This window comes from Pleuronectes platessa, chromosome 11, assembly GCF_947347685.1.
Source record: "Pleuronectes platessa chromosome 11, fPlePla1.1, whole genome shotgun sequence".
Taxonomy (NCBI): domain Eukaryota; kingdom Metazoa; phylum Chordata; class Actinopteri; order Pleuronectiformes; family Pleuronectidae; genus Pleuronectes; species Pleuronectes platessa.
Window position 1 is genome coordinate 3,072,072 of NC_070636.1, and position 23,310 is coordinate 3,095,381.

A 23,310-nucleotide genomic window follows, 5' to 3' on the forward strand; every position below is an offset into this window, starting at 1 on the left:
TGTTGTGACATCAATCACAAGAATCGTGTGTAATTTGATTTCTGATGATCAGAGAATCATATTTAAAGTGCTCGGTGAGCCCACGCTTGTCACGTGATCGTTGATCTATTTTCATCTTTACATATGTGCGATTAATACAAACTACACCTGCAGGCACAATTGCTCATGTGCTGCTCCTGCTGTTGTGCGTACGTAATTAATTCCATTCTCTGTGTGTGTGTGTGTGTGTGTGTTTGAAAGACTATATTTACACTCATAAATATACACACGGAAATACTAATTGGGTGCTCATGTGCTGCTATATCCAACCTCCCAGCATGCATGTGTGTAAATGCACTTGTGTCTATTAATATGCTCGTGTCATATTCGGATATTTAGCCATATTTACAAAAACACTACAAACTACATGCCAGTTTTCTGAATATTGTACGTTCAGCTGATTTGGAAACTTGGACCAAACGCCCAGCGTAGTTATCGGGGAAATAACTTTTAGTTTGAAGACAGGAAGTGATTTTAGAATCAAATCTAAATCGAGAATCTAATGTTTCTGCTGTATTCTGTTCTGTGTTCCTTTCGATAACAAAAACATTTCAATCCCAGTCCTCGGCTCTTCATTGTGTGAACACACAGACGTGGTTGTTTACATCACATCTGACGGTCTGACTACCTGTGACTCGTCCCCTGTCGGGCTCTTATTGTCTGATTTTCCAAGTTAAACTCTATTATGTCCATTTGCGATGATGCAAATTGGATACAGGTTGTGAAAATGTTATTTCTTTGAAGCGGTAATGGCGGCAGTTTGCATACAGCTCCCGGGACAAAGGAAGCGGCAGCACCAGCTCGATGGAGGAAGAAATCAAACCAGTAATGTTGGTTTTATGGCTTCGGCTCATTGGAAAGTGTCGGTGACTCTCGTGTGAATTCTTAAACTGACTTTGGATCAGTTCAGTCCCTTAAGTCTACAGTGAGTCAGTATTTTATATTCAGATAAATCAAATTACATGAACAATTTAAATGAGTCTCAGGTGTTTAGTGGAAAGTAAAAAGTCCAATTCTTACGATATGAAATGATGATGAATACAGATTGAATTATTTGTTAATCATAACACCGGTTATAGAAAATTGTAACCAAATTATATTTTAAAAAGCAAAAGAAAAGCAATTACTGTGAATGTTGAACTAATAAACAGCAAAAGACTTAATAAATGCTAATGTTGCTTTGTTGCAGCTGGATGTATAAATATCTGTTCACCATCAGGTTTGCTAACGACTTTGTGTTTTTCATTAGCTCAGTTGTGTGTTTGCCTTTTTTGTTTTGCTGCTTCAAGCTTCGACTTGTGGGATTAGAACAAGATTCTGAATCTTTCAGAAGATGAATCTGTGAAATTATATTTGCAGTAAATGAGAGATTTGCATTTACATCCATCTTAAATGTGTTTATAATCAAACGTCTGACGGTTAAACAGTTATCTAGGTTTTATATTATCAACAGTTTTGTTCTTGGGTTTTAAATATTCTTGTAGAAACTCTATTGATCCCGTTCTTGCAGAAACTTCTCCACTCGAGCAGCCTCTTGTTTTGCAGCACAACTTATTGACGGTGGTCGATTCCCCGGTCGTTCAGCAGAAGTATGTTTTAGTAAACACGACTCTTGAGCAGCACCGGAGTTTAGGCGTTTTTTTTTTTTTTAAAAACAAAGGTTATCTGTACGTTGACAGGAGCTCGGGCTGTTAGCAGAGAGAGAGAGGCTGAGGGAGTTGCACTGAATCTATAAAGTTTGTTTACTGCCACGTTCAGATCCCCCCCCCCCCCCCCCCCCCCCCCCCAGCCCCCTCCTCCATCTGCGTTTTATCCTCTGAATCAATTCCTCTGCTCTGTGCAGTTGGAGAATCGGCGCTTATGCAAGAGGCCGTCGCCTGAATGCAGATTCTCTCTCTCTCTCTCTCCCTCCCTCTGCTCGGCCTCGCTCCATCGGCTGCTTCACTGTGACTGACACCAGCGCTAAGATTCTTCAAGTTAATTAAGAGTTTAACTTCATTGCTTTCCTCGGCGTTGTGAGAGAGAGAATGTGTGTGTGTGTGTGTGTGTGTGTGTGTCTGTGTGTGTCTGTGTGTGTGTGGAGTATTGATTCTGTTTTGTCTGGCAGAAAGTTCCAGATCTGATTGTTGCCTAACAGGAGTTCCTGTTAATAGAATGATGTTTCAATCAAACACTAATCAAACTGAGGAGACGCACGAGGGCTTGTGTTGTGTTGTGTTGTGTTGTGTTGTGTTGTTGTGTTGTTGTGTTTTTGTGTCGGCTCGCTCACGCTCCACTCGGCGGGACGTCTCCTCACGTCAGATCGGGATTCGGTTAACTGACTCGCTAATTTGGGTTTTCATTAGTTTCTGGCTGAGTGAGGGAATCCGAGGCGTCAGACCGGGGCACGCCGGCTGCCTCTGGTTTTATTTGTGTACGTACTAATGAGGCAACTCTCCGCCGTCGTGTTTGGATTCATTCATACTTAATGGGTGTTATTGTTCTATTATGATTCGCTCTTTATATTTATGGCTGCTGCCTGTGGTTTTGCTCGTCGTGACAGAATTGGTTTATGGAATCTTTCTCTGTCTGATGTGAGATCCTGTTATAAACTCTCTCTCCTACTGTATCTCCTCCTAAGTAGTTTTATTATCCTCTGTTATCACTCCCACTTTTTTTATGTTTTATTAAAATCGCACATTTGCTAATGATCTGTCCTTTGGCTAAATATGAGTTCAGGAATATGACTTTTGGAAAGAAAGCATCGCTGCAAGAGTTCTGGTCAAACTGGGAAGTGAAATGATGAATGACAAGAATGAGAGGGGTGATTGAAATCCCTCAGACATTTTCATATTGTACTGACAATGCCATCACAAAAATCATTAAATTAAAAGAATAAATGCCAACCAGGGATTATAGGATTGTAAAAATAAAGTTTAAATATCATATTAATGTGTTTTGGAAGCTGTAATCACCAAATATGAGTTTTTGTTGTTGATCCACTTCAAAACTTCTAACTTTTAAGAATAAGAAGCAGTGAGTTTACTGGAAAAAAAAATCACTCCCACGTTGTGTTTGTTCTTTTCTGAAGTGTAGTAATGAAAACCTTATTGTTTGATAAGTGGCTTGTGCGTCAGACTATTCCTCATTTTTGCACCGGTTAAACAAATATGAATTATGAAAAAACGTTTTCCCCCACGTCCAGGGTTTCTGCTGCAGCTGGTATTTAACAGAGCGACATGACAGAGGTATTGATCTTCATGTTTATTTCCTCAGTGAGACGGCGATTCAGCACATTCCTGTAAAAGTTAAACATTTCCTTTTTGAAAGTGTTTCGACTGGAGTAAAAAAAATAAGAGTTGAGCTCCTCCTCGTTGTTGCATCGGAGGGAGAACACAGACACACACTCACAGGCACACACTCACAGGCACACACTCACAGACACACACTCACAGGCACACACTCACAGGCACACACTCACAGACACACACTCACAGGCACAGGCTGGAATTTAATGAGTTGGCTTCCTCCTCAAAGAGAATCCAGGACAATTAATTCAGACACTTTTCTTTCTAGTCAGGCTTTTTACTATAGAGGGGGAAAAAGAAACGTCCCCGTCGAGGCTGTTTCCGTTTCCCTGTGTGAGGATATGATTTATAAAACATCAGATCTACAGGACAGAGCGCTAACATGTCAATAACCACAATTGACATCCTCGTGGGGGGTGTGGTGGGGGGGGAGGGGGAAGCTCAGTACTTTAATTGCAGAGTTGACTCTGAGGCCTTTTCACCTCCCGCTGGACTCCTGACCCCGACGTGCACACATGGCGTTGACACAGAAACGTCCATGTGTGGATTCGGCTTTGATCTTCTGTCCCCTGGTGTAAAGAGAGTGAGGACGAGGGACTGGGTCAAATGTCCTTTGATTGTCAGTTCACACACGACCTCACAAGTCGTCGCTGTTTGACTTTGAAGCATCGGGGGATGAATTCCAACTAAAGTCCTTATTTTTTGTTCCTTCTTTCCCCCGTTGTGTTTGTGTGTTTGTGTGTTTCTGCTGTGTGCTCGACACAGGTGCAGGTTCTCTTGCTTCCTGTCTTGGCAGTCGACGCCATTTGTTCCTCTATTCATAGCACTTTGCTTTCTGTGAGACACAAAGACACGGGCACGACGCCTCGTTACTCTGGTCCCTGAGTTTCCTCTTCTCCTCCCATCATCATCATCATCTCCTCTCCTCTCCTCCGCCTCTCTCCTCTCTCTTTCCCTCCTTCCTCGCTCTCCTCATAATCACCTCCCTCCTCCTCTTCCTCTGGCCAAGGTCCATGTTATAAATCAGAGCACAATGGGATCCTGCTTCCACCTTGCACTGCTGCAAAGACACTAAATACACTTTGACAGTACTTGTTCTTTACTTGATTTGTTTCCATTATACTGTGTTTTTTGGGGAAATAAATACTTATTTGACAACTAGAAAATTCTTAAATACATAATTATACAAAGACGACATAAAATACATTGATCAGTAACACACAACTGTAAACACGCACAATTTACAGATTATAAAGTTATTATATATTATTTACTCGTGTGTTAGTTTAGTTTAGATTTAGTTGAACTTGTAAACCCAGTGATTCAAATTCATGATTCATAAATGCACCATTTTACTTCTGATACCGTGTTTCATCCCTTCACCCCCGACTTTGGCCTTTTTTAATTTTGCAGAACTTTTACAAAAAGAAAAATATATAAATAACAAACCAGAGGAAAGAAACACCGACAAGTTGTACCTCTCCTTTCAATCGAGTGTGAATAATTGTGTTCATAAATAATCCTCAGCTTGCAAACAGTCTTATCATCTCAAACTTTATAATCCGTCGTCTTCTCAACCTGTTGCTTCAACCTGAGTCGATACACAGATTATTTATTGGTTTATGTTCTCGTGTGTTGATGATTCTCAACTTCACCAATTCAATAACGACTCGTACATCATTGATTTCAAACACCTCGTTATTCATTTCTACAAAGTGACTAAAAGATGAGACACTGCCTCACACTGAGGCGGTTGATTTGTACAAAGTCTGTTTATCTGTCAATGACCTTCGCTCTCTTCCTCCTCCTCCTCCTCCTCCTCTTCCTCCCTTTAGCAACTGCTGAGAGAGATGCAGCAGATGGCGAGCCGGCCCTTCGCCACCATCAACGTGGCCTTGGAGACGGACGAGGAGCCGCCCGACCTGATTGGAGGAAATGTGAAGGTGAGCTCAACCTTTTTTTCTTGGAGCAATCATCCCCGCCCCCCCCCCCCCGGTCGTCCACCTCTTGTCTGTGGTGAGACATCCCCAGAGCGGCGAGGCTTCATCTGTCACCGACGGTGTCGCTCGCCGTCCCTCAAGCCAGATCTCCACCGTGTACCTCCGACTGTGACTGCATCTGCTTCACGTCCATTTTGAATCTGTTTAAGGAGATTCCATCAGTTAGCAGCTTCCTGTGGAGTCAGCTCAGTCAGGGGAGAGGAGTCTGGATGTGTAGTGCAGGTCTGCTACACACAATGAGGGTCAGGGCAGTGTACGTTTGCTGTAAAGACTGAAGGCCGATGACGGTGAAAGTGGGCCGCTGATGAGTAACCATTATTAACATTATGCTGGTTATTGTGGGCAGGCAGTGAATCCAACTGGGAATGAATTCAGTTAACCCTGGAGTTAAATAAATGCAGATGACGGTTTAAAGAAATGCAGATTAAGACTTTAACGAGGGATTCGTTCCAACACTGAAGACGTTTGGACAAATATAAAAACGCCCACTTGCAGGAAATGTTTGTGCGGTGGCAGGAAAACAAAGAACATTAGGTGACGCTATTGGAATCAAGGTTCATCGCACAAATACTCTTGTTTTGGTGCATCAGACCATCTGTGTGTTGGAAACACTGGCAGAGACACTGAAGGTAGAAAGTTCTGTCCCTGTGGAAATTCTCTAAAAGACATTCATGGAGGATCGTGGCCAAAAAGAGGGTTTGTGTGTTTCCTACAACACAACTCCACATTCAGAATAAAACATTTTATTTGAGCAGATATTAAGCTCATGGCCAAGTTCTCAGAGAAGTAGAGATTTGATAAGTGTCTCGAACATGAACATGAACACTTAGAATAATAATCAGTGTGATTACAGCTACGTCGGATGAAAGAAACCATCTTTAACCCCTTGTGCACAAATTCACCTCAAACCCCATTCCGGTCTTAATGCCGCTGAGGTGACGATTGTGCCTGATGGTGCAAATACTACACATACCAAGGAAGGTATTGGAAGCACTCTGTTATTTTGAGGTATTAAGCTGTATTTGAAATACTGTGATGATGGAACAGCAAAGATTGTACAGAAACATATGTTGTTATTCAATTTTAAGCCAAAGCAGCATCAATCTACATACCAGAGACTGGAATTTTTTTTTAATTAAGGTTAGGCCCCATTATGCCTAATGTCACTAATTTGCCTCATACCTTAATTTTATATCTACTGTATATGCCATATTGAAATTAACAACCTCCAATTAATCTGTATGACAGCCAAAAACACAAATAATATATTTTTTATATAATTGGAAATTAATTCAGGCAGTAAGGGGTTAAGAGAAACTTATTTAACGTGTCCTTTTTATTTTGATCCATGTCCCATCCACTAGCATGCAGGGGGCGGGGCTTATGAGCTAAACTGCAGCCAACCACCAGGGGGCAATTGGGATTCACAAGATTTGCAAAAACTAATGATTGCATTACTACAAATTGGTGGAAAGATGCATTATGGGTCAGGAAGGAATACACAACATTGTGGTGCGGATCAGGATCAACAAACATAATATTATATACTTGTTAAATCAAACTGAAAAATTTGATAATCACCATTTGTGAGGAAGGAGATCAAAGTCAAATATCCAGAGAAGCATCTCCTTGGCCTAAAGTCTGATTTCTGTTTCTGTTGTTTGGTTTCGAGATAAAGAAATTGACTGTCATTACTTTCCTTTTATTTCATTTTGCTGACTTCCAAATGGCTAAAATACAATATCTCTCCGGCGCCTCTCAGGTCTGGAGTTATCGCTCCGTCTCCTCCGCGGCAGGAGTTTTGTTTGTGCTGCTGGAGGTGGAGGTTTAAATACAAATCACCATCATCACCAAAATCCGTTTAGAAAGTTGAGATTGAGTCTGAAGTTCTCCGCGCTCGGTGAATTAAAACGTTAAGTTTCGAGCTGGAGGAGACTTTATTACAGAGTTTGAGGCGGCAGCGCAGTGGAAAGTTTGGCCGGAGCAGATTTAAATGCAGATATTGAAGCTCGGAGGTGGAGAACATTTTAAAAGTTAGGATTGTGCCGGGGTTATAGAAATTGCAGTTGGGTATTCAGCTCGTACCTGTGACTGCACTTTGTGATGAATGACCTCTGAATGCAGATGTGGTGCATGGGTCTGTGTCTGCAGGGAGGCTCGGGGCCCCGGCGCTCTGACAGGGGCCCCGGCGCTCTGACAGGGGCCATGCATCTCCAGGGGCCCGGCTCCCGGCACAAGGTTTCACCCAACAAGGGTCCCGGGCCCCCTCGGGATCCCTGCTTCACTCCTCTGTCCTCAGTTCTCCTCCTTTCTTCTCAGTTCTCCTCCTTTCTTCTCATCTCCTGCTCCTTCCCCGTTCACTCAGTTTAAATCCTTTCTTCTCACTCAAGCAATTTATCATCTTTTTGTCATTTTCTCTTTTCATCTGTTCCTCCAGTTTTCCTTCTCGTTCTTTCTCAGGAGTATCTTTATTCCTCTCTTGTCTTGTGTTGGTTTTCATCTTCTTCGTCTTTTGTCTCTCGTTGTGAGTCTACCTACATGTCCTCTCCTTTTTTCTCCACCTTTCCCTCCGTCCTCTCCTCTCTCCCGTCTTGTTTTTCACTCTTTTAATCTCCTCCCAGGTGCCCAGTTTTTCTATTTGCTTTTATGTTCCTTGCAATTTATCGTCCTTTCATGTCCCTCATGCTCATGCTCCTGCTTTTCTGTTAGCCTCTCTTTTCCTTTTTCGGGTTTATCTGCTTTCCTCTCTCCTTGATGTTTATCATCCTGTTTCTTCTCGGATGTGTCCTCTTGTCACCTTTCCTTGTTCCCGTCTTCACTTCTCTCTTTCCTTTTTATTCTCATTTCGTGTGTTCTTCATTTCTCTGTTTTTTCTTTCTCTTCTCTCAGCATCAGTTATTTTTCTCCTCCTTCCTTTGCGTTGCTTTTTCTCATTATCACTCGTTTCTTCTATTTCCCCCCCATTACTGTGTTATGTTGCTTCCTCTTTTTGTTGTGTCATGATTAGTCTTTTTTAGTTGTGTCCTCCTCTTTGTGGTGTTTATCAACCCTTTTCTTTTTGTCTGCTTCGTCTTTACGCCTCTTCTCGGAATCTATTTTCTTTTCTCTGTGTCTTTCTGTGTCTCCTCTTCTCTCCCGGCTCCTCTCGACATCCCTACTTCACTGTGGCGTTCCCTTTCTAATTCATTAGCCCTTTACTGATCCTATCAGCTGTCTGGGGTTTTCTGTCGCCCTTATCTGCTGCTTGATGTGTGTTTGTGTGTGTGTGTGTGAGTGTGTGTGTGTGTGCTCTCCGTCTGCCTGTTTGTGTGGATGTTGGCTTGTGTGCACGCCGTGTGCTGCTGTTGTGTAGAAAGAAAAGATGCTGCTCGCTGTGGGAATCGAGCGCCCACCTCCTCCTCCTCCATCCCTGCTCTACCTTCTCTTCTCCCACCTCTATTCTTCTTCACCTCCATTCTTCCCACCCTGCTCTCCTCTTCTCCACGTCGGGGCAGGAGCAGCCCAGGAGCAGAGATCCAATTTAGATCCTCCTCCTCAGCCTCCTGCGCCTGCACCACCCCAGACGGCGAGCGCACTCTATCCTATCTCCTCCCGGCTCAGATTGAGCGACTCAGAGCAGGTTCCTCCCCTTGTTTCCTTGCTGGTTTATCAGGGCGCTACAGTAGTGTATTAGGACCTGCGGTGGGAGTGTGTGGGGGGGCCCGGCGAGCTGCAGATCATTAAAGTTGTTTATTGCCTCGGTGGGATGTCCAAAGTTGCTCCGGCGATGAGATATCTTCCCTCGGCTTCTCCCAGATGGAGCCGGTGGCCCCAGCTCACGGGCAGATGATTACCTCTGTGACGTCCAACGCTCGGCTTTTATTTATAGAGTCTGTGCGACGCCAGGAAATTGGGACAATGTGATGTAAAAAAAATGAAGGACAACAGTTGTGGTTTATCTCACATGGTTGTGGTTCAACATTATCTCCCCTCTCGCCGCCGTGCTTTTGCAAAAAAAAAGATAAAAAAGGCATTCGGCAGATTTTTAAACCAATTGTGTGCGTTTGATGACCTTAAATTCTGTGTTTGCAAGTGGTGCAGACAAAAAGGAGAGTGATGCCAGAGTTCAGAACACCAGAGGGGAGCTCAATTATGATCATATCTCACAGATAGGTGCATGGCAGAATCTGTGCTTCATGAATTACTAAACCCACAGGACGACTCCCTGTTCTGTTGAGATGCTCACGAGCCAGGGGAGGCATGAAGCAATGCTTTCTGGGTAAAGTTGTACTCATATGTGGAAGCAAATTGCCTGAAGTAACTTGAAACATCTTTCAAAGCAAGCCCGGCCTTTTTCTATTATGTGTTTCTGTGGCTTCTCCTGGAAAGAGAAGAGCCCGGAAGTTTCAGGAGAGTAAAGCAAAATAGTTTTTCAGCCTGAAAACTTCAAATATGATGCAGGTGGCCACCGGTGAGTCAGCGCTCATGAATAATAATCATCGTTTAAAGAACAGTGCAGAAAGTGGAGGAAGGTTGAAGCGGCGCTAAACACACAAGTTATTTGTTTTGCAGTAATCAGACATTAAGCGTCTCACATTTTTTAGAAAGAAGCGAAAACATTTTGTTTTTATTGGGAGGCTCCCAATTGTGATTTTTGGCAGTTGAACCGGGTTTTATTTTCAAAGGAACAAACAAAAGTTTAGTTTCCAGTTTTTCAGACAGTTTTGAGAAGTAAAAAACAACTAAATCTAATGCACGCCCACGTTTCACTATCGAGACCAGATATCTAACACCAGCCAGAGAGTTCCACTGCCTGGACCCATCCACCATTATGTTCATGTGCTCCCTTCTGTATCTTAACCTTTTGTTCTCTTGTCGAGCTGCACTTTGTACTTTTGTGTGTTTTTTATTATTTGCTGCAGACGTCTTTACCGAATTGTACAAAACGCTGCAGCCTCAGTTCACTCACTGAGACTCCAGGTTGGAAAGCAGCTGCTCTCTATCTCACAACAGGTCTCAGGTCTCGGGTTAAGAATCAAAAAATCGAATTTACTAAAAAAATATTTACTCAAATTGTGTATCTCCAATTTTCTGCATTGTTTAGTTTAGTAACAGTACGGCTGTTTATAATGGAAGCCCCGGACAAAACCCATTCTTTGGCAAACAGAAGGCCGGTGGAAGTGGCAGCACTCGGTGAGTCACGGCACCGGGGAGCTGGACTCGTCTCCATCGGGGGGGGGGGGGACTCATCCTCGGCTTCAGATGAATGCAGTGGATGAAAGTGGAGCTGCATGCAGTGTGTGTGGGGGGGGGGGGGGCTCAGCAGTGATCCTTCGTGCTGAGCTAATTACTGGAGGTAATTTAACAAAACCTTTGGCTGCTCTGCCTGGCCGCTCTAGATAACTCTCTGGAGGAGGTTGGTCTTGGGGGAGTCCAGTCGGGGGGGGGGGGGGGCACAAACATTTGCTAAGGGATGTTATTAACTTGCAGCCTCTGAAGAAGCCCACAAAAAAAAAAAAAACAAGACTCTGCCTTTAGGAAACATCTTCTACAGAAACAGCACGAGAGTTTAAAGAGAAGGATAATTGAATTTCAGGAGGTGTTTTGTTTTGTTTTTACTCTTAATTACTGCACCGTCCAAAATAAGGTGCACGTGTGTGTTGAAGGAGATAAATTGTGTTGTCTTCTTGGGAGGTGCACACAGTTGTTGTTGTTGTTGTTGTTGTTGTTTCCTTTGTCAGAAATGGAAAGTGACGCTCTAGGTTCGCACACAGGGTGAAACGGAGGTTGCACGTTGGTTGGCTCTCGATCACCGAACAAAGTTTGTTGAATAGAAAACTGTCACATTCCACATCAGTCTGTCAAACCTCCTCCACGTCCACTCGTAGGCACCGAGCGTTCCCTCTCTGGGAAGCGAGGACGTAAACAAGCGAGAACCTGAGAGCAGCTCCCAGCTGCTGCTGCGGAGGAAATTGGACTTGGCAGACAAGTTCCATGACAGCCCTGAGCTGCACAATTAAAAGCTGCCTGTCTTCTTCTGAATGTGTTCATTTTTTTTTTACACTAGGAGTACAGATGTGCTCTTGTTATCGCGGGCAGCCCTCTCTTCTTTTCTTTTTTTTTAATTGTATACTCTCCAGATGAGAAAAATAGGATTTTTTAGCTTGAGGCTAAAACAGACGCGTGGACTGGAGCAAGCTAATCCCGGCCGGACGGCTCCAGGCGAGGCCGAAGTAATTGTTTCATCTCTCCCTGTACCGAGGGATCCAGGAGAGGAATCAGCCGAGTGTGGGATTGAACCTCCCGATGTGGCGTCGGACCAGTTGTCAGGATTCTCACTCGCGCTCCTCAGAGATCATATATCGTAGAATGAGGTTCTAGAAAGCGTGAGTTTGAAACTGGAAAGAGAAGATCCTGTGTTGTTGTTATTAACTCATCACTGATTAATCACACCGAGCTGTGAGTGATGTGTGCTGTGAGGCTGAGGAGCGATACTGGCTTTGTGCTGCAGTCTGGTGGAAAACAAACTGGTAATTTGCCCACTGGTTCATCAAGAAACTGCTGATCTGGTTCTCTCCCAACTCTGGCACGACTCTTTCACTTTCACTGGTTATAGAAGATGAACAAATTGAAAAAAGAGTGCAGCCATTTTCTCCCCTCGTCAGTCTTTCCATATCAACTGGAAATTTAAAGAACAGGTGCTCGTGGCTGGAATCAGAGTCGTGAGTTGATGAGGTCGGGTTCCATCGACTCTCAGAAGCAGCAGGTGCAGATCGATATATTATTTGAATCCTGTAATTGCTTCTTGTCAATAGAAGTTTGCATTAGAGGCCGAGTTCAGTCGGGATTCAGTAGAGAGAAGAAGATGAACTTCTGCCTGTTGGATTTTCTCTGGGTGTGTTTGTTGTATTTTTGAAGAAGTGGCTAATTAAACCTTGTTAGCTGCCCCTTGATTAATAGCATAGATTTTAAATAAAGATGGACTCAACTTCGATCCACCATCGACAAATCAATCCAAAATATCCAGGGTGCAAACATCCTGGATAATTTGAGCCGATTCACAGTCTTTTAGAGCATCAGAAGTTATTAAAATCAAACTTATCAGAAATGCATCAGTGAGACAACAACTCCAGTCAAATCAACCAGTCCTGTGTATCAATTAAAATATCTCCATACATTTGTTATTATTGTTTCTTTACATTAATCCCCCTCGTTCCTCCGAGTCCAGACTCTGTGTCGATGATGTGTTGTTTAATTTCAATCGTGTTCTGGGACTCGAACATGTGTCTCAGCTTGTTGCTGCTGGTGCTACTGGTTTTACTGCTGTGTTTCCAGCAGGTGGGTCTGACCCTTCACAAGCTCATTTGTCTGCATCTGAACTCCTCCCCCCCCCACACACACACACACACACACACCTTGGCTCCTCTCAGCCGTGGCATCGTTGTAACATTGCTGACATTATTTGCAGTATCTGATTTTAATAATGACTCTGTAACAGATCTTCTTCATCATGTTATCACAGCCTCAACTCAGAGCAGATCCCAGAACAGATCTTATCATTGAGTTAAATCCTTTATCAGATTGAGTCTGTTGTGTTATAATCTGACGACTTCCAAAATGAGTTAGAAATCATGTGAGATTGTGTTTTATTTCCTCTGATGATGCTGGAAATGTGCGTGTGTGTGTGTGTAAGTGTTAGTGTGTCTGTGTTTGTGTGTGTGTACAAAATAACTCGGCAACAGATGGTTGTATTCCCACCGAACTTTTAATTAATGTTACTTCTCTAAATTATTAACTTCTGGAGCTGATCTGTTGAATGTCAATAAGAATAAGAGAATATAGTCTGAAAAACACATTTTCCAACATCTTTAGATAATTAGGATTCCACATCATATAACTGATCACACACAGACCCACAAAGGTCTCCTGCTTAGTTTAAAACAACCAGTAAGATTAGACGCACACAATAAATGCATCGCTTCTATAATTTTCCTCCCGCTCTCTCAGTAGTTTTATAAAACTGATCTGAGATTAGATACAACCCTCCTCCAGGATTCACAGTGTACTCGCTTGATGTTCATCAAGTTGATTTAATTTTCCTGTGAAGAAGAAACGATAATTAAAATGCAAATGTATTAAAAAGGCTTAAACGTGTCTCTCTGGGCCCGACGCTCTGAATGCAGAGCTGCTGGTTTGTGTTACTGGTTTTGTATGTATCTGCATCCCAGTGGTGTTGTTTGATTGTGTGTTGTTTCAGTGGACACGATGTTTAGGTCGACAACACGTCATGGAGTCTCAGGAGGTTTGATCAGCAGCTTCTCTGAGACCTTCAGTTTAATACATCACTCGTGATCGTGTCTCTGGATCTTCTACCTGTTGGTGAACCCTCTGAAGGCTCTGCAGTGTAGATGCAGGTGTTATTGAAATGGTTCAGTTTTCCTCATGAGGTGTGTGTCTGTGTGTAAGTGTGTGTGTGTGTGTGTTGTTGTTGTACAGTGAAGAGACTCAAATGCCCTTCTCTGTCAGATCCTACTTGAAACAGTTAGTTGCACAGATATGAATGTGAAAACACACACGTGCTTTAAAACAGGCAGACACATCCGTGAGGGCATAAACAAATAGAAAATCCCCCGCAGACACACACACAGACACACACACACACACACAGAACCTTCTGAACACACAAGTACACACACACCCAGAGGCTCCCAGGTCTTTGTGCCACTTCCCCAGCTCCCTGTGTGACAGCCTGTGTATCCTGCCGGTTTGAAAGGTAAGCCTCCGAGAGACGGGGCGCGGAATAACTGTGTAAAATGGGTCAGAGCCGGAATATCATCACACGTGCACGCTTACACTGTGTGTGTCTGCGTGTGTGTGCCTGTGCGTGTGTGTTGGTTTATGGGATAAACAACCTTGTCAGTACCGGTGGTCCCCATAGAGGGAGCTAACTCTGGTCCTAATGAGGTGAAATATAAACTCTGAGGTTAAGATTAGAAATTTTTAACGAGGATAGTGTCACAATGTGTATGTGTGTGTGGTGACAGGCGTGTGTGCGTGTGTGTGTGTGTCTGTGTGTGTGAGAGAAACCAAGCCATGGCCCAGTTCTCTGTCCGGTTCAGGGATTCAAAGCACCGAGCCAGAAAGAAGCAGGAAGGTTATTGGTATGCGGCCGAGCTGCAAGTGTTCTCCATGTCCTCCATCGAGGTAAACCCATGAATATTGTACGAGGAGCGGCCGCAGAGTCCGCCGGTGTTTACAGGGGGGGGGGGGGGTGGTTGACACACACACACACACACACACACACACCTCATCCCCACATATGGATGAGTTGCTGATAAACACCAGGCCCCGGTAGGAGAGAGTGTGTTGGGCCCCCTGCAGCGACAGGAGAGCACTGCAGACACAAATCTGAGCTCCCAGTATCAGAGCCACTTGATTCCCAGTCGTGTGCGGTGGGTTTCAAGGTGGGGGGGTAAGGGTGGGGGGCTGCTGGTGAGAGAAATCCAATTTGCGCCTGTTTTGCTGACACACTCACAGGAACGGTAAACGACAACACTCCCGTTGTGCACGTGTTTGAGAGATTGTGTGTTCACCTGCTCTTTCTTCTTCCCTCTCTCTCTCTTCTCCACAGTCGGTTCCTAAGCCCATCGCCCTCGAGCCGTGCTTCGGCAACAAGGCCGCTGTGCTCTCCATCTTCGTGCGGTTACCCAGAGGCACCGGGGGCATCCCTCCTCCAGGACAGTCTGGTAAGAACGCACTCTTTCCTCCTCCGTCACACAAAACTTTATTTATAGTTCGATTGAATGAGTTGTTTCTCTGTCTTTTCTTTATTCGCTCTTATTGATTTTTCTCATGACCCACCCCTCACAGCTTCAGGCTGATCTGGCAGCAAAGTAGATTTTGTCCAAATTCATATTTTTATGTTTCAAAAATCGTTTTGGCCCAGATTTCACCTCAGGCTCCTCGTCACCAGATCCAAGACACAACTAAGTCACTGCTTATTAACCAAAGATACAAGTGGGTAACTTGAGGCTCACTTCCTGGCCTGAAGTCTCTCACTATTCGATGGCAGCTCACGGTGCCACCCGATTGGTCGAGATCATGTGATCGGCACAAGATGGCAGCGTTGGTGTCCTGGCTTCATTTCTGCACAGGGAGGAATGTCGTCCATCTTCTTTTGCAGTCTAACAGTCGCTCTGTGTTTCCTGATTCCTTCTCCTCCCGTGTGGAGAAACGACGGCTGCAGCTTTGTTGTTCTCACTCGTCTGTTTCCTCCCTCCATCCTTCTCTCCATCTGTTTCCCCCCCTCATCTTCTCTCTGTCTGTTTCCCCCCCCTCATCTTCTCTCCGTCTGCACCTCGTCTCGTATATTAAGCGAAGCCGCCGCTCGTTTCTCATCCACTCTCGAGTTTTATTTCTATCTCCGTTCTCCTCTTCTCTTTCTCTGTCTGGGTTTAAAGTGCAGTCTGGTCTCCCTGTTTATCCCTTTATTGTTTCTCTTCCTTCTCTCAGTCCTCTCTGGTGGAAGAGTTATATTATCCACCGCTCTGTCACTTTCTCTCTCTCTCTCTTCTCTCTCTCTCCTGCCTGTCCTCTATCTTTTTCTCTCGTTCTTTCCCCCTCTTCTGTTTCTTCCACCTTCAGGGTCTCAAACATGAAGTCAACTTCCTGTTCTGTCTCTACATTTCCCCCCCCCCCCCCTTTAGTGTCTTTGAGTCCTCTTCACCCCCCCGGTAGCCGTCCCCAGACCCTCCGGACGCCCCCCCCGGCCCTTATTAATTACCACATCGTCTTTTCATCCAAACAAAACTGCCTCAGCTCTCGGAGGAGTTCTCCCTCAGGCTGCCGTCTGTCCCCGGCGCCGCTTCCTCACGGCACATCTGGTTACAGTCTGACTCGGCCCAACATGGCTGCTCCTCTCACCCTCCACGCAGCCGAGTGGAGGTCAGGGCCGGGGTCTCAGTCTGACCTGGTGTCTGATCCTCGGTGGAGGCCTGGTGCTCGTCAGCTCATCACACTCTGATCTTTACAGGAAGTGATCGCAGCCGCAGCTTCTCCTCCTGGAATTTAGATTTTGGCCGTCGGCTGTGTTTGCCTGATCGGGGTAAACGCATCCATCACTGGAGATAAATGGATGTTTATTGGAATTTCATGGCTCAGAGGGCATTAATAAATGTTAATGAAGTGTTGGTATACGGTAATGATTGCCTGCGCTGCGAGGAAGTGTGTGTGTCAGTGTGTGTGTGTGTGTGTTACCTTCCCAGTTTGACACTACACTCTTTTTCTGCACTCCTTCGGTGGTTTTATAAGTTTCCAACGTTCACACTTGAAAAATAACAACAAATGTGATAATACCAAATCGTCAAGAAGCATAAAACGGTTTTTCGCATTTTTGTTAGTGTGATAATTAACAATAACAACAATTTGTCAGCACCAACTCAAAGTGTTTTCCTTTAGTTAATGGAGCACAGGAGTTTACGGAAGAACACAATGAAGAGGAAAATTAAATCAATTAAACAAAACTAATGAAAAGTGAATATTTCAGTAAAACACAGAATTTAGTTTCTTCATATTATAGATTTAAATCAACTGGTACTGGACTTTTCAGGCTAACACTAGTTTGGATGTTTAAACATATTATAAAACATTTTGGTATAAATCTCTTACACACATTTTCTTTTTTACAGATTTGAGTGAAAACCTAATATTGTTTAATCTGATATGTAATTCTTCTCCAGTTATATATTATAGATAAACATACTCTTACAGTTAACATCTGATATATCATGAATATGATTTACTGTTATATGAAGGTTATATAGGGGACACAGCTTCTTTCTAATATCTTCTTCATCATTGATTTTATGATTTAATGACATTTGATGTTGAATTTTTGTATTTATTTTAACAAATGTTGTTAGTTTTCATTCGTTGGGACATAAGAAGCTTTGAAAATATGAAATCTTTACCTTTTCAGTACATCACAAAATAAAAGACACCTTATTATAGTCATTTTTATGGATATTGACTTTGATATATATATATTTATGTGTGTGTGCAGGTCTGGCGGTGGCCAGTGCGCTGGTGGACGTCTCCCAGCAGCTGTGTGGAGGCTACAAGGAGAAGTCCGGAGGCCTGAGGAGCCGCAAACAGCAGCCGACCGCACAACCCTCCACCTGCATCTGACCGCACCCCCGCCCTGCTCCACCATTACCCGGCCAAACGCTCTCCCATTAGCCCCCTGCCTCGGCAACCCCTCCTGTAGAGACTTCTGCCAGCTCCGCTCTGGCAGGGACAAGTGCATGCTGGGACACAGGACTGGGACATCTGGGCGAGGGGCTAGAGTCCTCCTGGTGGACTGACACCTCGGTGGGCTCCCCCCCCCCCCCCCTCCCCCTCTCCTCCTGCAGGAACTTAACAGATCCCTCGAGCTGAGCGACAGGAACCGGACATGGATGAGGGGGAGCAGCAGAAGGGGGGGGGGGGGAGATGGACCTTTACCCATCGAACTGAAACATTTTACATTTGTCGACACCGCCTCATTATTGTCGAGGCGACCACGGCTTGCTGCTAGAAGAGAGCGTCATCTCTTAGTTCTCCAGGAATCCAGAGACTTTGTGCTGCAAAGTCATTTTACTTAAATTATTGTTGCTCTTTGTTTTGTATTGTGTTATTTTGAAGCCAGGAACAAACTGGACATGTGCAATTGTACATGCACACGCACACGCAAACACACACACACACACACATACACACTCTCTCTCTCTCTTTCAAAACCCCACTACCCAGGCCTCTGACCCGTTTACAGCCCCTTGTCGCCTGCTGATCTCAGCTCAGCACTGAGGGCCGAGGTCACCGGGGTCACCGGGGTCACCGGGGTCATGTACAGTTTGGCCCCCGAGCCAGAGAACACCACGTTCAGGCTTCACCTTAATGAAGATCCACTGTAGGAGGCCGGCCCGCCCAGCTAGAGCCCGTCTGAGGAGTGGGGGACATTTGTAATCGGCCTGTGTGTCTCTCTGTCCGTCTCTGTGGCCTGTCTGGAGCTTTGTCTCCCCCCCCCCCCCCCCCCCCCAAGCCTCTTTGGCAGCATGGCGCGGAACAAAAAACCAAACCACGGCAACATCTCCTTCACGCTGGCTGGCTGGCTCGTAAGCCGATTGAAACTTTTCCAGCTAATTACTCCCCCGGTTACAGGAGAAAGACGGTTTTCCTGCACACACACACACAGACACACACACACAGACACACACACAGACACACACACACTACAACAGTTGGCGGTGAGAGAACCTGCCAGCATTTAACGATTGTCCCTTTAGCTGAGGCCTCGAGCTCGGGTGAACAGGGCTTCCTTCAGATCGACTGCAGTGATCAGTCTGACCTGCGTGAGGCGCTGTTCAACATCCTGTGTGATCTTTGCCTCGGAAATCCATCGCCTCTTACTGCTGCTGCCATCCCAATGCAAAGCAGCCCCCCCCCCCCCCCTCCCCAGCGGTGACGTCTGTGCCACAGTGGAGCTAACGCCAACATCTAAATGGTTCCAGTCCCATTTGAACATGGAGTAAACATGCGTCACTGGGATGAGCCGCTCGCTTTTCAAATGTCAGTCAGCTTTTTAATTTGCACCTTTTGTTGAATGGATTTTTTTTTTTTTTAATGACCTCACCTTCATGATGACCTTCTGGCATTTATTCTCCCAAAACACAAAAAAAGACAACACATCCGTTTGTTTGGTTTTACATGAAAACGATCTTTCCTCCTGATCTCTGGCTGCTCATCCTGTTTTCTTTGTGTGTGAGGTTTCCTTTAAGCCGGTTGTATTCTGCTTTATTTCCCTTCTTCTTTTACATCTGCTCCTTCCAGCTTCCTTATCTGGAATCAGAGTCTCGTGTTTAGAGAAGCATCACTTCTCTGTCCAGCTGGAAAATGAGCGAGAGGAGAAAGAAAAACACGACAATAAAAAAAGGTTCTTAGCTCGTGGTCGTCTCTGCAGGACGTAGGTTCCATCCTGCAGGTCCGTGGAAGCAGAGGAACACAGAGGAACACAGATACAGGAGATATCTCTTCCTCCCACGCTCACTTATTAACTTCCCGCCCTCGGAGAAGTACAGTAATAGAACAATTTAATAACTCGCCCTCCGCTCTAAAGAGCCGGACGTGTTCAGTTCCCGTCTCTCACGTGTGTTCAGCATCGTAGAAACCGCGGCCCGCCTGGTTAAAGGGCAAACTTTTAGCACTGGGAAAAGGTCAGAGCGGAAAAGCATGAACAAAGTTGACATTCTGTAATTATAGATGTGGGTGTGCTCACGACTCCACTCAGCTCAGTTCATATGAGGAGCGAGGAATCAGAGCTCTTCATCCTGGACTCTTTATTATCAATCGCCCTTTTTGACCTTTTCCTCCTCGAGACTGAAGCTTCAGATTTTGATTCTCCTGCAGAGACTTGGTGGTGGAAAAAATCTCCACGAGCCGTCATCCCAGCTTTTTAACAGTTTGTACCAGTTCCCCCCCCCCCCCACACACCTGTCAGCTCCTCTCGGGTGGGCGGGGCTTTGTTTCCCTGCACTATCAGTCGGTTTGGCAGGAAACCAGCCGTCATCTCCAAACATCTTGTCGGCACGGGGGGGGGTAAATGCTGGCAGCGGTGGGAATGTCTCGTTACATTCAGGATCTTTTAATCTTCCTTGGCAGATATGATATCACATACATTTAGATTTGTAAACAGAGGAGGAAGATGGAAGATCAGAAACATTCTCTGAAACTCGTTGAGGCTTAATTCAGGCGACGCAGCTTAAAGCAACACTATGTAACTTTGACCGAGCAACAGCGCCCCCTGCAGCCACATGTAGTGATGCATTCTGTTGGGCTCCATACCCGAACAATTAAGACATTTTCAATAATCAAAGTCGTGTTTAACGGTGGATATTACCCATAATCCCCGGCTTCTTGAACCAGAGGAGCTGCGGCTACAACAAATCCAACAAACTCTTGTTTAGAATTCCTGCTGAATATTGGAGATAATAGTAGTTTGAGGTAAAAAGTTGTGTAGTGTTGCTTTAAAGCACAAACGTGTAATAATACGAGGCCAGAAAAACGTAACACACAACATGAGCCGTCCCCAGATCCAAGACACCAACATGCCTGAAGTCTCACTTCAACAGGAGCAGCTCTGAGATCAGCCCACATCTCTCATTCCACCCGACACCTCTGTTGTCAGAAGATCCCTTTATTTCATCTCAAGATGAATTCACGAGTCGTCTTCAGTCTCGTCTCCTTCATTTCACACAAATCTCATTTTGCCAAGAATCTGGTCGGATTCAAATCGCATTAATTTCACCAGGAAACAAGATTGTGTTTGTTTCTTTGTCCTTTTTTTTGTTGTTGCTGTTGTTGTTGTGCTTTTTATAAATGAATGTAAAAATCTGCAGCCAAGGTAAATGTGTAACCACCTGTGAGCATCGGCCCTGTGTGGCCCTGTGTGGCACGGTGGTACAGTGGACGGCACAGTCACAGTTTCAGACCACAATGTTCTTTCCTCTGTGGTTTGCTAAGTTTCTGGTCTCGGATCAGTTTCACTCATCTCAAACTGCAGCGTCAGCAGAATGATTCCAAACACAAACTCTATTATCTGCACACGCTGTTTGACCCAGATCTGTTATCGGCAACCCCCCCACCCCCCCACTCCCCCACTGGGTTTCTAAAAACATCCCAAAAGTCCCGGAGCAGAGTAATGAAGTGAAATTAGAAGAAATCCTGCAGCTTCAGCTTTTATCTGAGATTCTCTCAACCTCAGCTTCACCCACACGCTCTATTTATTGGACGTCTCCTCCGAGCGCCGCTCTACATTTCCTGTTAGCTAAACTGCACCTTAGCGCTAACGTAGATTATTATCGTGAAGCTCATCCTCTTATGATCAGTGTGATTTATGGTCGTAGTAAAGAATTGCGTTGGTTTAACTTGTCCTTGATTCAATAATTCAGATTTGGATTCTAAACATTCTTTGCTCTAGAATCTAGAAAGACTCTGAAGCTGTTTCTCCTCAGGTCCGACTCGTCCACCTGAGTTCTAACAAACAAGTTTGTGTAAAAAAGAGATTTGACCCATTGATCCGTTGGAGCCACACGCGGCCAGACCCCCCACAGCTTACCTCCAGGTTCCTGCTGGTGCAATCCCAACATAAAAAGGTTTTCCAGCAGGAAACCAGTGGGAGGCTTTTTAACTGTAGAGCAGCAGGAAGCAGATGCATGTGTCACCGACTCGCTTCCACTCCTCACCGGTGCTTCTTCTTAAAGATAAAGAGAATTAATTGACCGCCAAATACCGGCGGGAGAATTAGCAGCAGCTGCAGGTTAATGGGACCAGTAGCTTGATGGGATGTGTGTCGTGGCCTGAGTGGAGCCGGGGACCTTTTTAGAAAATGATCGTAACTCAAAGCTCCCGTCTCGATGAGGCAAAGGATTAACAGACGATAAATTTAACGTACAAATGCACCTGCTACACAGACAAGTGTGTGTGTTTGTGTGTGTCCCCCCCCCCCTCCCCCCCTGCCCACAAACACACACACAACAGCGACAGATCAAAACCCAACGAGCACAAACACAAACCTTTGCTCTGTCCGCAGAGAGCCGGACTCACGGAGGTTGAATCCCTCTTGATCCTGACTTCACCTCTTTGTGTGAAAACCCAATTTGTCTGATTTACGGCGATGAGCAGCTTCTCCTCCTCCTCCTCCTCCTCCTCTTCCCTCTCCTCCTGCTCCTCCTCCTCCTCCTCTTCCTCCTCTTCCTCCTCCTCCCTCTCCTCCTCCTCCCCTGAGCCTCAATATATTTATCGGGGTAACACTACCTTTTACCGTGGCCACCTTTTCCAGCTCGGTCATCTCTGTGTTAACCGATTCAAACGTAGAGCAAATGCGTATTTATGGATTTTTTTTTTTATTAAACTGGAAAAAATCCTTATATTCACAAAGCAAGTAGACGTGTCCTGTCCAACACTGGTGATATTTCAGAAATGCTTTGATGCCCAGGTCCGAAGCGTGAGAACGAGGTCATGGTGAAACCAGACGTTACCCTCTGGTCTTTCTTTGTACAGCGGCATTATGAATACTGATGAAGTAGTTTGTTAATATGTATAATTTAGCAGTTGCTGTTGGGTTTTTTCTTTTTTTTTAATTGGTTGTAAATATTGAGGAAGTATTGTGAATGACGTTCCTTGGCTTTTAAAAAGATGTGACGCAGCAGATTTTGTATGTGAGACGCAGCGTGAAGACGAAGAAGCATCGATAGAAGATGAAGATGAAGATGAAGCACGCGTGTCACACCTGAGGACGGTAGCTTAACGAACCTGTAATTACTCCTGTACATAAAAACAAAAAAGAATGACACAACATTTTTTTTGGTCTATTATTAAATGTGAAAATCCATCCATGGCTGTTTTTGTCTTCGGTCAATACTTTTCATTTCATTTGGAATGTGTCCTCCAGAGACGTGGACGGACACTTCATTACTTTGATTCATGGTTCCCAGAGGATGAACCACGATGATATAATCTTTTCTCCTCTTCCTCTGCTCCTCTTCTCCTGCCTATCCTCTCTCTCTCTTTTCACTACTAATCCCTCTGGCTTCTCCTCTATTTCTCCTCCTCGTCCCTCCTCGTTTTCCATCCTCCCTTTTCCCCCCATGGCCTCGATTGCACTCACTCTCCTTTCCTATTCTCTCCATCTTCATTTGTCCTCATTCTTCACTGACCCTCTTTCGTTCTTTTCATCCCTTCTTCTGCTTCTTTCCCCCTCTGCCACCTCCCTTTTTTATTTTTCTCTCAAACCCTTTATCCCCCTTTCTGTTCTATCCCTTACTCTCCTTTTCTCTCCTACAGTCTCTTCCACCCTCTCCTCCTCTTTCTCCTCTACCTCTGCTCCATCTCTCCTCCCACCACCTCCATTTTTTCTCATTATCTCACCCGCTCTCCCTGTTCATTACAGATCCATCTTCTTCTCCTCCTCT

The 23,310-nt window shown here is 44.9% G+C and overlaps 1 protein-coding gene across 1 annotated transcript in view; it reads left to right on the top strand.

Moving 5' to 3' along the window:
- The window catches only part of LOC128451004 (attractin), a 30,122-nt gene extending 11,756 nt beyond the window's left edge, over positions 1-18,366 (top strand). The window contains exons 3-5 of the mRNA XM_053434774.1: positions 5,162-5,269; positions 14,937-15,051; positions 17,367-18,366. Coding sequence (XP_053290749.1) covers positions 5,162-5,269; positions 14,937-15,051; positions 17,367-17,491 — 348 coding nt within the window. The 3' untranslated portion in view covers positions 17,492-18,366. The remainder of the gene's footprint in view (positions 1-5,161; positions 5,270-14,936; positions 15,052-17,366) is intronic.
- Positions 18,367-23,310: the final 4,944 nt, after the last annotated feature.